Source organism: Megalobrama amblycephala, linkage group LG1 (assembly GCF_018812025.1).
Source record: "Megalobrama amblycephala isolate DHTTF-2021 linkage group LG1, ASM1881202v1, whole genome shotgun sequence".
In the NCBI taxonomy this organism is placed as follows: domain Eukaryota; kingdom Metazoa; phylum Chordata; class Actinopteri; order Cypriniformes; family Xenocyprididae; genus Megalobrama; species Megalobrama amblycephala.
This window is the reverse complement of record NC_063044.1, coordinates 15168527-15181503: the sequence shown is the minus strand read 5'-3', so window position 1 is coordinate 15181503 and position 12977 is coordinate 15168527. Positions and strand designations below refer to the sequence as shown.

At 38.6% G+C, this 12977-nt stretch overlaps 1 protein-coding gene across 1 annotated transcript; it reads right to left on the bottom strand.

The window, feature by feature from the left end:
* Positions 1–316: 316 nt before the first annotated feature.
* wfikkn2a (info WAP, follistatin/kazal, immunoglobulin, kunitz and netrin domain containing 2a) lies at positions 317–5322 on the bottom strand. Its single transcript, XM_048183127.1, has 2 exons — positions 4648–5322; positions 317–3072 (listed from the first exon to the last, which is right to left on the bottom strand). Exons 1-2 carry the CDS (start codon positions 4849–4851, stop codon positions 1558–1560), a joined length of 1719 nt encoding a protein of 572 aa, XP_048039084.1. The 5' UTR covers positions 4852–5322; the 3' UTR covers positions 317–1557.
* Positions 5323–12977: the final 7655 nt, after the last annotated feature.

The following is a 12977-nucleotide window of genomic DNA, read 5'->3' as shown; positions in this document are numbered from 1 at the left end:
GGAGGCGGAGGTTCTCACATGAAAGGTCTGCAGCCGAGGAGAGAGTCCCAGACCCAGACACAACACAAGGGATCAGACTGGCCCCCCATCCCCCTTAGCCGCAACACTTCCCACCAAAGAACAGCTGGAATGTGACCTGTTCCAGAACCAAGGCCAGGACTGACCGACAATAGAATCCATCAGGATTGGGGGGTGGGGCTGCTGTTCTATCATAAAGTATGCCCCCCCCCCCCCCCATTATCAAAGCTCATTCAAAAACGCCACAACCACAGCTATGCCAGCTTGCAACTTGCAGACAGTTTCTCAACAAGAAAGATCCAGGATTTGATTGGAAATGTCTTTAATCGCCTCTCTGGTGTAGTTCCATAAACGTTTAATACATTTTCAACTGCTCATAAAATAATAGTTATAATCTCAATATACGTTTGCCATTGTATGGTTTGACAAAAAACACGTAACATACTTTGTAAAACACGTAACATAGGACTACCTTTGTTTCAATTTATGGTAGTAATGTAAAAGCATAAATAGACGGAACAAAGTACAACGATTACAGCACGAAAGACTATGAATTAAAATAAGGTGCAAGAGTATTTAACATGTCATATTTTTTTTAGTTTAAGAATGACATGGCTTCATAATTAAAGGTGAAGTGTGTAATTTTACCGGAAAATGAAATTGCAAAAGTTACTGTTTTCACATAGGTTTCCTAAACACTCTCCCATTGGTCAGACAAACATAAAGTCCTACCATAAACTTACGGTACCGGATCAGCCAATGTTGCTGTGCCGGGTTCGTCAAACAAATAAGCAATGTGCACTTTCCCAGGGAATCAACTTAAGAATGGCTTACTTCGAATTGCCTCTGCATATTAAGATGGGGTTTATTCTGTCTTCGAAAAAATTACACACTTCAGCTTTAATTAAATCTTCATGAAGTATAAATAAAGTGTTAGGTTAGTAATGTTTAACCACCTGCTTCCACTGAAGATTCATGTTCAGTAACCACCTGCAAGGCATTTGTTCTGAGACAGGTAGACAGAGTCTAGTTTTAATAAAACATCTGTGGCTTTTTAGTCAAACTAAAATAACTGGACTCACACTACAACATGTAGATGTAAATACGGTAATACTTTCGTATGAAATCATCTAGTATATATGCATGTCTGTGTCATTCACACAATCCACATATTTCATCTCTCCAGGGATAATTCAAGCAGCTTTCCGCTGCGGCATAAGCACAACATATGATTGTAGAAACTACAAGTCAAGTTTGTGAGTGAGTCTGCTTCATGAAGAAAAGCAGGTGAGAGGCAGGCACGTTGGTTTAGGACAGGGGTGTCCAATCCTACTCCTGATCTGGAGGGCCACCTTGGAACAGAGTTTAGCTCTAGCCTTAATTAAACACACCTAAACAAGCTAATCAAGGTCTTCAGAATCCCTACAAACTTACAGGCAGGTGTATTAGAGCTAAACTCTGCAGGAAAAGTGGCCCTCCAGGAGCAGGATTTGACACCTCTGGTTTAGGACGTCCAGAGATTTAGGTATTGTAAGCGCTTTAGTACTTTGTGCTGCTGAACTCCTTTAAAACATCACAAGTCTTTTTGTTGATAACCTCACGGAGTTTGCGAACGCGCCGTACACTGGAAGTGGCCACGAAGCTGTCGGGCTGCAGCACGGCCATGCCATTGTGAACATCCCCCATGATGATCATCTGTCCCTCGGCTCTCGTTATGTTCGGACAGGGACAGTTCCAGTCCATGTTGAGCAGCGTCACCTCCAGAGGCTCTTGCCCGAAGAACCGCAGCCCCATCTTCTCGTCCTTCAAGATCTCCTCCACCGTGATGAGCGCGTGGCCAGAATCGTGGTCCTCGGTCAACTCCGAAATACGACCCAAGACCACAAAGTCGCTCTTGCAGAAGCTGGGGACCATCTTCTGCCGGGGTTTGCATGGCTTGCAGTTGTGGGTCTTGGGGAAGGGGCACATCTCCTCACAGGCTTCCTTGCTCTCGAAGTTATTCTCGTTGCCGCCACAGCCTCCATAAACAAATGACTGGCATTTCTTGAGCGCATGGCTGTAAGCCCAGCGTGGTTTGTAAGCCTTGCAGGGACCTTGTACGCTGGGCAGGGAGCAAGGTGCTGCAAGCTCTGCTCCACAGGACAACATGCACAATTCGTACGTATCGAAATGGTTTCGGTTTTTGTTGCACTGGCTGTATGTGAAGGTAAAGCAGTTGTTGCGCTTGGCTTCGTAGTACCAATTCATACTCTCCTCTCCGCAGTCGTCCATATCAGGTGTTTTCAGACACTCCTCAGCAGGTAGGCGTGTGGAATTCATCACCGGCTCCGGTTTGGTCTGCTCCCTAGGGACCACAGAGAGTGGGAAATGGGCTTGCACAGATCCACCCTGGTTTTTGGCAGTGCAGGTGTAGATGCCGGCATCCTGGACCTGGGCGTTGTATATGACCAGCTGGGCGATGTTGGTAACCACTATATTTCCTTGCACGTGGTTGGGTCTCATCACAGTGTTCTCTTTACCTTCAATCTGCTTTTCCCATGTAATCGCCGGCTTCGGTTTTCCTGTCACCTCGCAGAGGAAGCTGGCTGTTTCACCCACAAAAACAAAGTGGTGCGCTGGGTTGCTGACCATGATGGGACGTTGAACGTCCACGGGAGTAGTCTGAAGATGGGCGGTGGTGGGCCGGGCAGTGGTCTCTGCTGGGACAGGGCTGGTGTTGGACAAACTAAAGTGGTACCTGCAGGTGACTTCTGTGAGGGTGACGCCCCTGGTGCAAGCCTCAGCATCCATGTAGCACTTGTTGTAGTATGTCATGCCATCCGAGGCACAGGTGAAAAGGGGCTCCCGTCCGCAACGGTCCCGGCACTTGCACACTGGCTGTCCGTCCCAGATTTCACACTCTGAACCCTGTTGGGTGCACATGAATTTGTCACAGGTGACCCCTTTGGGCATGCCCACTGGACCTTTCTTGCCCTGAAGGTCCATGTAGCGGGCAGCCACGCAGCTCTTGTGTCCGCAAACATTTGAACAGCATTTCTCGAACGGCTCACAGTCCTGGAGGAACAAAAAAGGGATAGCGGAAGTTTGTAGAAGTTAATAGCATGACTGATGCTGTTTGATAGGTAGAAGTCCAGTTTTTCCATTGTTAGCATAGGTTAACACATTTTTTTTTTTAAATCCTGTTTTTTGTTCATTTGAAACAATTAGAACAAAAAACATTCATAAAATGTTTGCAGATGATTAGGAATTCATTCATATTCATTTTAAATAATTTATAAATTATTGTAAGTGAATTAGACATTTTCTGGTGTCACAGCAACTCAAATGGGTCATTTTGCTTCTTATAATGACACATGGATTAATAAAGACAGATTTTTTAGTTCTCATAAAAACATGCTATTTTATAATGACAGGACATACTATGTGAACATTAAATACCATTTTTGACCCTGGACCACAAAACCAGTCATAAGTCGCACAGGTATATTTGTCGCAATAGCCAACAATATATTGTATAGGTCAAAATGATCGATTTTTCTTTTAAGCCAAAAATCATTAGGACATTAAGTAAAGATCATGTTCCATGAAGATATTTTTTAAATATCCAACTGTAAATATATATTAAAAAAATATTTTTGTAAGTGGATATGCGTTGCTAAGGACTTCATTTGGAAAACTTTAAAGGATTTTCTCAATATTTAGATTTTGAAATAGTTGTATCTCGGCCAAATATTGTCCTATCCTAACAAACATCCACACATCAATGGAAAGCTTATTTATTCAATTTGAATCTCAATTTAAAAAATGACCCTTATGACTGGTTTTGTGGTCCAGGGTCACATTTCTTTATAGTACAGACAGTGGTTATGTTTCAAAATAATAATAATAATAATAATAAATACTGAATGCTGCAAATCTATCCGTACAAAAATGACCATGGTAACAGCCAAATGGTAAAAACTAATAATTAATATAATGGTAAAAATAAATAATAATATAAATAATAATATAAAAATCCACACAAGTGTTAGTTTTTTCCTGTCATTTCTCTGTCAATTTCTTTTTGATGACAGTAGTTGCTAATGCCACATTAACAGTTTTTGAAGCAGCAATAACTGTAAAACTTAACATGGTAAATTGAGTAAGATTATAAATTCGATCAAATTTACCATGTTAACCATGAGTTGGAGTTAAAGTTTGTAATAAATTAATAAAATGTCGTTTTTACACTTTCATAATCATTCCGTCTTTGTTTTGTTTCTTAATTGATGTCAGTTGTTAATAATGCCACATTAACAGTTTCACTGTAGGCTAGTGATAAAAAACGATATGGTACATCGGCGTGAACTATGATTACCATGGTAAATTTGGCACCATGCTAACTATATTTTATGGCAAAATATTATAGTTACAAATATAAACGAATACATTTATTAATAAATTATAATTTCCTATATTTAGTTGCTAATGTCACGTTACATTACAGTGTGAAAACTGTTTACTATAGTAAAACTATTTCTGTTTGAAATTTTAAATATATAAAACTATGGTTACGATGGTACATTTATTTTTAATTGATAGCCATATGATAGAAACAGAGAGATGTTGGAATGGAGCAGCTGAACTCACCTGGTCGGACTCGCACTCTCGCGTGCAGGTGCTCATGGCATCCACCCACAGGTTCGGGTTCATCTCGTTCGGACACATTCCCGCATGAGAATAAACCACTTTGGACAGAGTCATTGGCATCGCTCTCGCGCGCAAGTCCAAACGCAAGACGCAGAAGTGTCCGAACAAAAACCAAATCCATCTGGGAAACAGCATCCACCACATATCCACACTATAAAAAAGTCCTTTCGGAAAAGGAAACGTTCCAGGGGTCGAAAAGCTACGCAGTCACCGCCAAAACAATGCGTAAAACGGGGCACAAGTAAGTGGGGACCCTGGCTAAAGTGGAGGACGTGTGATCCGTTCGAGAGGTTTGTGGAGTGGAAGAGAGGTCGATTCACGCGCGACGTTCATCAGTGCTGGGAGATTAAAGGTTGCCCGTTCAACCCTATTACTAAACATTTCATATACTTGAAAACGAAGCCTATAACCGCTGTTTTTTACACTATGTAGCACAGTTAAGCGTACACTAACTTCTCGAATGTCTGAAATTTAAGACGCAGAAAGGCACCTGCGTGACGCACTAGAACACCTTTTAACTCTTCACTACCCAACAAGAAGTCACTGGCTATGTTTAGAATGGCCAACCCAAGTGTGTACTGCGCAGTGTGCTCTGAAAATGACCATTTTCTGCGCTATGCAGTATTGGTAAAATGTTTTGATGTTTTTGAAAGTAGTCTCTAACGCGCTGCATTTATTTGATCAACAATATAAAAATTAAATGTAATTTGTCAAAAGCTGAATTTTCAGCATTATTAGTCCAATCTCAGTGTCACATGATCCTTCAGAAATCATTCTGATTTGATGCTCAAGAAACATTTATTATCATTGTTGAAAATATATATTTTTTCAGGATTCTTTAGTTCAAAAGAACAGCATTTATTAGCTATTATAAACATCTTTACTGTTACTTTTGATCAATTTAATGCTGAATTAAATTAATTTCTTTCAAAAAATATCTGACTGACCCCAAATTTCTGAAAGGCAGTGCACATACTATACAGTTTGATAGTATAATAATTCAAACATACAGAATCAGTCTCATAATGCATGCATACAGAACATATACACACAAACAAGGTATGTTTACAGAACAATGATGTACTAAAAATGAAAATGTTTTTCTCATGCAGACGACAATTTTGTCCCATTCACATGGATCTGCAAAACAATTAGAAACACTGTATTCTGCTGCCAGGCCAGTAGTTGATACACATGCGCATGACGTCACCGTTTTCAAATTCACAAATTCGCGTTTTTGTAATTTACACGGAGACGATAACAGTATCGTTTTCAAAAACGTACATTTTCAGGCTCCCACAATGTTGTCGTCGTCTAAATGAACTGCCAACAAAATGCATACAAATTTTTCCGTTTAAATTTGAAAAGGGTGTTGTGTAAATAGCCACTAATATCTGAATGTTTATCACAATAAAATAATGCTAATAAAAACACTGCCGCCAGGAACATATTCACCCAAAGGTTAATCTGTGTCCCATCTGACTATAGCAGACATGGGAAAGTTACCTCCAGCTGTGGGGGTACAGGGTGGAGGTCATGTGGTTCAAACATACAACCAATGCTGTCAGCAATAAACAGCTGCAGTTTATACCAGACTTCATATGAAACTGTCATCCCCCCCCCCCCCCCAGCATATTTTTAGTCTTTGAAAAGCGTCATCAACATAGCAGATACTTGAAGACCTCCAAATGATTAAAGAAATTAATTGAATAAAATATATATGACAATGTAAAGTAGTCTAACTGAGCTCTGACTTAAAAACCCCAAATGTCCAGAAGACAATATTACTCTGACTGGACACAGGAACAACATTATTGGAGATATTTAACACTTGCATTTAATAGAAACTCTAAGTGTTCAGAGCATGAAATGATCATGACTAATTAAAAAAATAACATGGCTTAGCTTAGCTTGTTAGCTTGTTTAACTCAACTTTTTTTTTTCTGAGAAAGCAAGCACAAGGTTGACATAGTAACTTATGAATTAACATGAACATAACATACTTTTTTTTGTAAAAAGTATATTGTGATTATCTGTGTGAGTTCATCCAGAACAGTTTGATTGTGAGAACACACTACAGTCCAATATGACCGAAATGAGCAGCCGTCTCCATTTTAATTCACAGAAACATGGACCACTTGCAGTAAATCAATTGCGCTGCAATGGAGCAGCGATTTAACGGGGCTTCTACTTCAGATGAATCTATTGTCAACTTATGAGCTTTCTGAAAGGTATTAACACGGTCTGTATGCCTGGGCTCCCCACCCGCAGGAAGGGTCATAAAAAACAATGAACATGTTATTACCTCTCATAAGCTCATTATATCGTCTGACTAGCCCACAAAAGAACAACCAACACTCAACTAAGCCTTGTTTTAAATGTTCTGTCTAGAAACGAGCCACACACACACACACACACACACACACACACGGCAGGGTGACCAGTAATTCAATGTCACTATTCTGAACACAGCAGGTTCTTCTTATGCAAGAGGTGCAGAATGTGTGTTGCAACATCTGGAGGACACATGAGATGTGTTTTCATTTTAGAAATGTGCTCTGTACACAATTTTCCTCAGACTTAGGACAAAATATCCACTATATAAAAAGCAGACGCAAACCATTTTAAATTAATATATATTTTTGGTAACACTTTATTTTAAGGTGATGTAGTTACACGCTACTACACGTACTTACTATAGGGATAATTATGCATAATTACAAATAACTAACCCTAAACCAAACCCTAACCCTAATGTAACTCTATAACTCTAAGTACATGTAGTTAATTACTTATTTGAGGAAGTACAATGTAACTACGTTACCTCAGAATAAAGTGTAACCATAATTTTTTATATTCTTTAGTCAGTAAGAAAATATTTATACATGTCTCATATATAAAATATTTATATATAACATATATGTTACCTAATAGTTGTCAAAAGTACCGACTTCGGTATTTTAAATTTTAAAAATGTGATGCTTTGAGCGCTGTTGAGCGGATTCGTAAACACCTCTGATTGGTCATTGTGTCACGCGCTCATCGGATACATCGGTGATTGGCTTCAATGATCAGCGCTTCAAAAACGTTGTAAATAGTCATCAATGATGCTCTTCACCGAGTGCTTACACAGATACACACGGGGGCATTTGAAAGCAGGCATCTATCGTGGACCAGTCCTCTGCTTTCAAACGCTCCTGGTCCTGCTTTCAAAACACTTCCGTGTGCTTTCAAACGCTCCCGTGCTTTGATCATTGTAGCCAATCACAGACATCAGATGAGCGCGTGAACACAATGGCCAATCAGAGGTGTTTACGAATCCGCTCAACAGCGCTCAAAGCGTCACATTTGTGGAGGTGACCAACTGGTCGGTACTTTTTGACAACTCTATTACCTAATATATTATCGGTTTTAGGTAGATCTGTTATACTGCTTGTTAACGCAAATATCTAATCAGCCAATCACATGGCAGCAACTCAATGCATTTAGGTATGTAGACATGGTCAAGATATTCTGTTGAAGTTCAAACTGAGCATCAGAATGAGGAAGAAAGGTGATTTAAGTTACTTTGAACGTGGCATGGTTGCTGGTGTCAGACGAGCTGGTCTGAGTATTTCAGAAACTGCTGATCTACTGGGATTTTCACGCACAGCCATTTCTAGGGTTTACAGAGAATGGTCCTAATAAGAGAAACTATCCAGTGAGCGGAAGTTCTGTGAGTGAAAATGTCCTGTTGATGCCAGAGGTCAGAGGAGAATGGGCAGACTGGTTCAAGCTGATAGAAAGGCAACATTAACTCATATAACCACTCATTTCAGGTCTGCAGAAGAGCATCTCCGAACACACAACATGTTGAACGTTGAAGCAGATGATGGGCTACAGCAGCAGATCACACCGGTGACACTCCTGTCAGCTGAGAACAGGAAACTGAGGCTACAATTTGCAGAGGCTCACCAAAATTGGACAGTAGAAGATTGGAAAAACGTTGCCCGGCTGATGAGTTTCTGTGCAACATTCAGATGGTAGGGTCAGAATTTGGCATAAACAACATGAAAGCATGAATCTAGGCTGGTGATGGTAGTGTAATGGTTTGGGCCCCTTAGTACCAATTGAGCATTGTTTAAAGGCCACAGCCTACCTGAGTATTGCGGCTGACCATGTTTATCCCTTTATGACCACAGTGTACCATCTTCTGATGGCTACTTCCATCAGGATAACACGCTATGTCACTCAAATCATCTCAAACTGGTTTCTTGAACATGACAGTGAGTTCACTAAACTCAAATGGCCTCCACAGTCTCCGGATCTAAATCCAATAGGGCACATTTGGGATGTGGTGGAATGGAATTTGCATTATTGATGTGCAGCCGACAAATCTGCAGCAACTGCGTGATATAAAAAAAAAAAAGAAGAAGAAAGAAAATAAAATAAAAGCGAGTAGCGGGTGTATATAGTATAAATAAAGACGATTCCTTCATAACATTTTTCAGTTAAAAACTTTAATAAACCTTTATATATTAATTCTTTTATAATACTGGGTAGATACAAATTGTAGTCAGTTACTGAATCCAAATTACATGACAAAAATTATAGTTAGTAATGTAATCTAGATAACACATTTTAGGTAATGTATTCTGACCACTTTTTGATTACTTTTTAGATTAATTTTGACCCATTTATCACATTGATTTGAATAGGATAATCTTGTACCATATTGATATAAAATACAAAGATAAAGAAAATATATTCTGTTCTTTGGTATCAACCACATGAAGTGCATTAAATATTACATAATGTCAGGGTTTCCCAGACTGGTGTTTGTGATGGAACTCCAGGGGGTTTGTGTGTTTAATGAAAATATATTAAGTAATTAAAAAATAAAAATTAAAATAAATAATTTTAAAATAAAAACAATCATTTATTTAAAAAAAAATGTTTACCTGCATGTCATATGACCATTAACTGACATCAGAGAACTGTGAACATTTTAGTATTATTGGCTTAATTTTATTATTGACCTAACCTATTAACTTAAAATCTTAGGGCTTACTTCAAGTAAATGTATTAGGGCAAAGAGATTCAGCTGAAAAAAAAAAAAAAGTTTGGGGAATCCCTGCATTGCATGTAAATATGAAATGATGCGAATTTGTACATTTTAATGTGTCTGAAAGACAAAAGTTTGAAAGACTCATTGAGTGATAATTCAAATAATAATTAATGTGTTCGTCAGGAGCTGAATAGATATACAGCGCTGCAATGTCAGGAAACACTTTAAAAGTGAAATGATTCAGTGGTCCAATGTTGTTTTGGTCTCAGTTTTCAGTGATAGTCACATGACCAGTGGCTGCCCTGCGTGCAATTCCACAAACCTGGAAGACCTTGTGAGCGTATATAAGCAGTAGACTTTTATAGAAAGGAACATTTAAAGGGGTCATATAATGCCCCTTTTCACAAGATGTAATATAAGTCTCTGGTGTCCCCAGAATGTGTCTGTGAAGTTTCAGCTCAAAATACCCCATAGATCATTTATTATAGCTTGTCAAATTTGCCCCTATTTGGGTGTGAGCAAAAACACGCCATTTTTGTGTGTGTCCCTTTAAATGCAAATGAGCTGCTGCTCCTGGCCTGCCTTCCATAAGTGAACAGAGCTTTAGCGCTGCATTCACATGGGGCATCTGCGTTAACGCTTCTCATTTACTTTGAATGGGTGACGTCACGCGTTGCCGAACTGAATTGTGGGTTTCGTCACGTCGCTTCACTTGCATTGCTCGTGGCAGAAGTTGAAAATTTCTCAACTTTTCAAGTGCCAACGCAGACGTCAGCCAATCAGATCGCTTTATGCAAATACCCTAGAGCCGTTGCTAGCCAATTGCATTCATGCAACACCGAAAAGTAATGTGACTATGACGGTCGTGTCAGCACCAAGCTTCAGACACACCCTCCGTGAAGCGTTGACGCAGACGCCCCGTGTAAATGCAGCATAACAGCTTGCGCTTCGGTTGCTCAACAATAACAAAACTGGAGAATCTCACGCAGCCAAAATAATGATTGTCAGTAACAGTGTTCAGCCTTACATTGTTCAAACCGGAGTCGACACTGATGGAGAGACTCAGGAAGAAGTTAAAACTTTTCAAATGCATCTGGACATTTCTGAACGGTTAGATAAATTTATGTAGTTGCTGTGGAGTTGATTCAACTCATCGACTAGCATGTGCCGTCATGTTAATCTTTTGTGTAAATCCTAACCCGGGAAGAAGCTTGTTGTAGTCCCTACCAGCCATTTATTGTATTATTTAAAAGAAAATATCTCCCTTTGCATTGAACTTTGAGCATCGTAACTTTGCAGATGTTGTTTATGCTCAAACAGCAACATTACGCACTTACTAAAGTTAAAAAAGTGAAATCATAATCAACCACCACTTTAAAATATAACAAAGTAGAATCAATGAATTAAGAATAATTTACCATTGTGAGAATAACATGTAATCAATAAAAAAGTAACACTAGCCTGATTACAACTATTTTAAAATGTCATATAATCTAAATACAAGTATTTAATTTTTGGAATCTAACTACATAATTCAGATTATACATAATCAGTTACTACCCAGCACTAATAATATATATATATATATATATATATATATACACACACACACACACACACACACACACACATTTAATGCTGACCTGATCTGCTAAGCCTTTGAACAGTTTGTCACATTCTCTTGTAATGGCTATTTGTTGAGGTTAATATGGGACAGCTGTTCTCTGATCAGCAGATCAGCGATGCAGAATGATCGTTTGCCAGGTGCAGCTGGATGTCTGGTCTTGAGACAGACACACTGTGAAGGCCGGTGTTTACTGAAAACGGACAGAGATCTCATGCTAGTTTCACCATGAGGGGTAAGAGATGTGATCTGCTATGAGAACATGAAAAGATGTTTTAAAGTTCAGATGGGAAACCAAGCTGAGAACACTATATCTTCAGGATCTTTCTACAGTACACATTTATATATGCTTTTCTTAGTTGCAATGTATAGTTTGCACTGGATCATTAGTTCTTGCACAAATACAAGGATTCTAGTGTAATTTCCTCTGTAATTTCCCGTTGTCTTGTCCCGCATGCTCATGTGATCTATAGTGCCGAACCAAGCGGGGCTCTGTTTCCCTTAAAATGTGCAATTGAGCGAAAGAGGTCAAAGGGCAGTTGGTGAGCCGAGTTAGTCCCCGATTCTTTAAACAGGTCGACGTGAAAGAAATTCACAAGTTTGAATAAAACTTCTATCAGGGTTTCTGTATAATAAATTTGAGCAAAGATAACCCTGTCACCAATTTTATATTTGCAATTTAAATGAGACATTTAATTAAAATGCAAATGTAACAAACTTTTATTTATTGCAACTTTTAGTGAAAACGAAATATTTCTCTCAAACTCAGATGTTTAAAATGCTGATCCAAAGCTGAGTTTTGCATTTTGTAGGCTGCTGACTCCATGTAGTCCGGCGCAGTAACTCTGATTTGCTGTATGGACCCTACAGGAGCAGCAGCGGAGCTCCACTGAGTTTAATAGAGTGGAAACACTTCCTTCCTCCTACCAAGAGCATTAGTGCTGTCTGGAGTCTCATTTATTCAAGACTAAGTCTGTCCTCTATTGGTCAAGTTTAGCAATGGCATGTTGCACTACATTTTTGTTATACCCAGAGAAAGATCTGTTCATGTGCATTTACTTATAAGGAAACATGAATCTAATCACCTTTTGCCCCATGTTTGATCAAAGAATAGAGGATTTTTAGAAAACATCAGATAAGCAGAACCGTGTTGAATAAAAGTATTGAGAATATCTATCTATCTATCTATCTATCTATCTATCTATCTATCTATCTATCTATCTATCTATCTATCTATCTATCTATCTATCTATCTATCTATCTATCTATCATCTATCTATCTATCTATCTATCTGTCTGTCTGTCTGTCTGTCCGTCTATCTGTACTTCTATGTATTATTTAATAATAAATATAAATTTAAATTAAATGAATTAAATTAAATGAATTTTGTTAAATTCTGTAACACTTAATAAGGTTCAGTCAGTTAACATAATGCATTGTGTAATGATAATGTATTATGAATATACAATAAACAATTTTTTTAATATTTTTTTTTAAACTGCATTATTCTAGATTAATAGATTCTGTAAACTGTCATTTATGTTAATCAAAACACATTAAAAAAATAAGAAGCAAAGGAATTCCAAGAAATTGTTTCC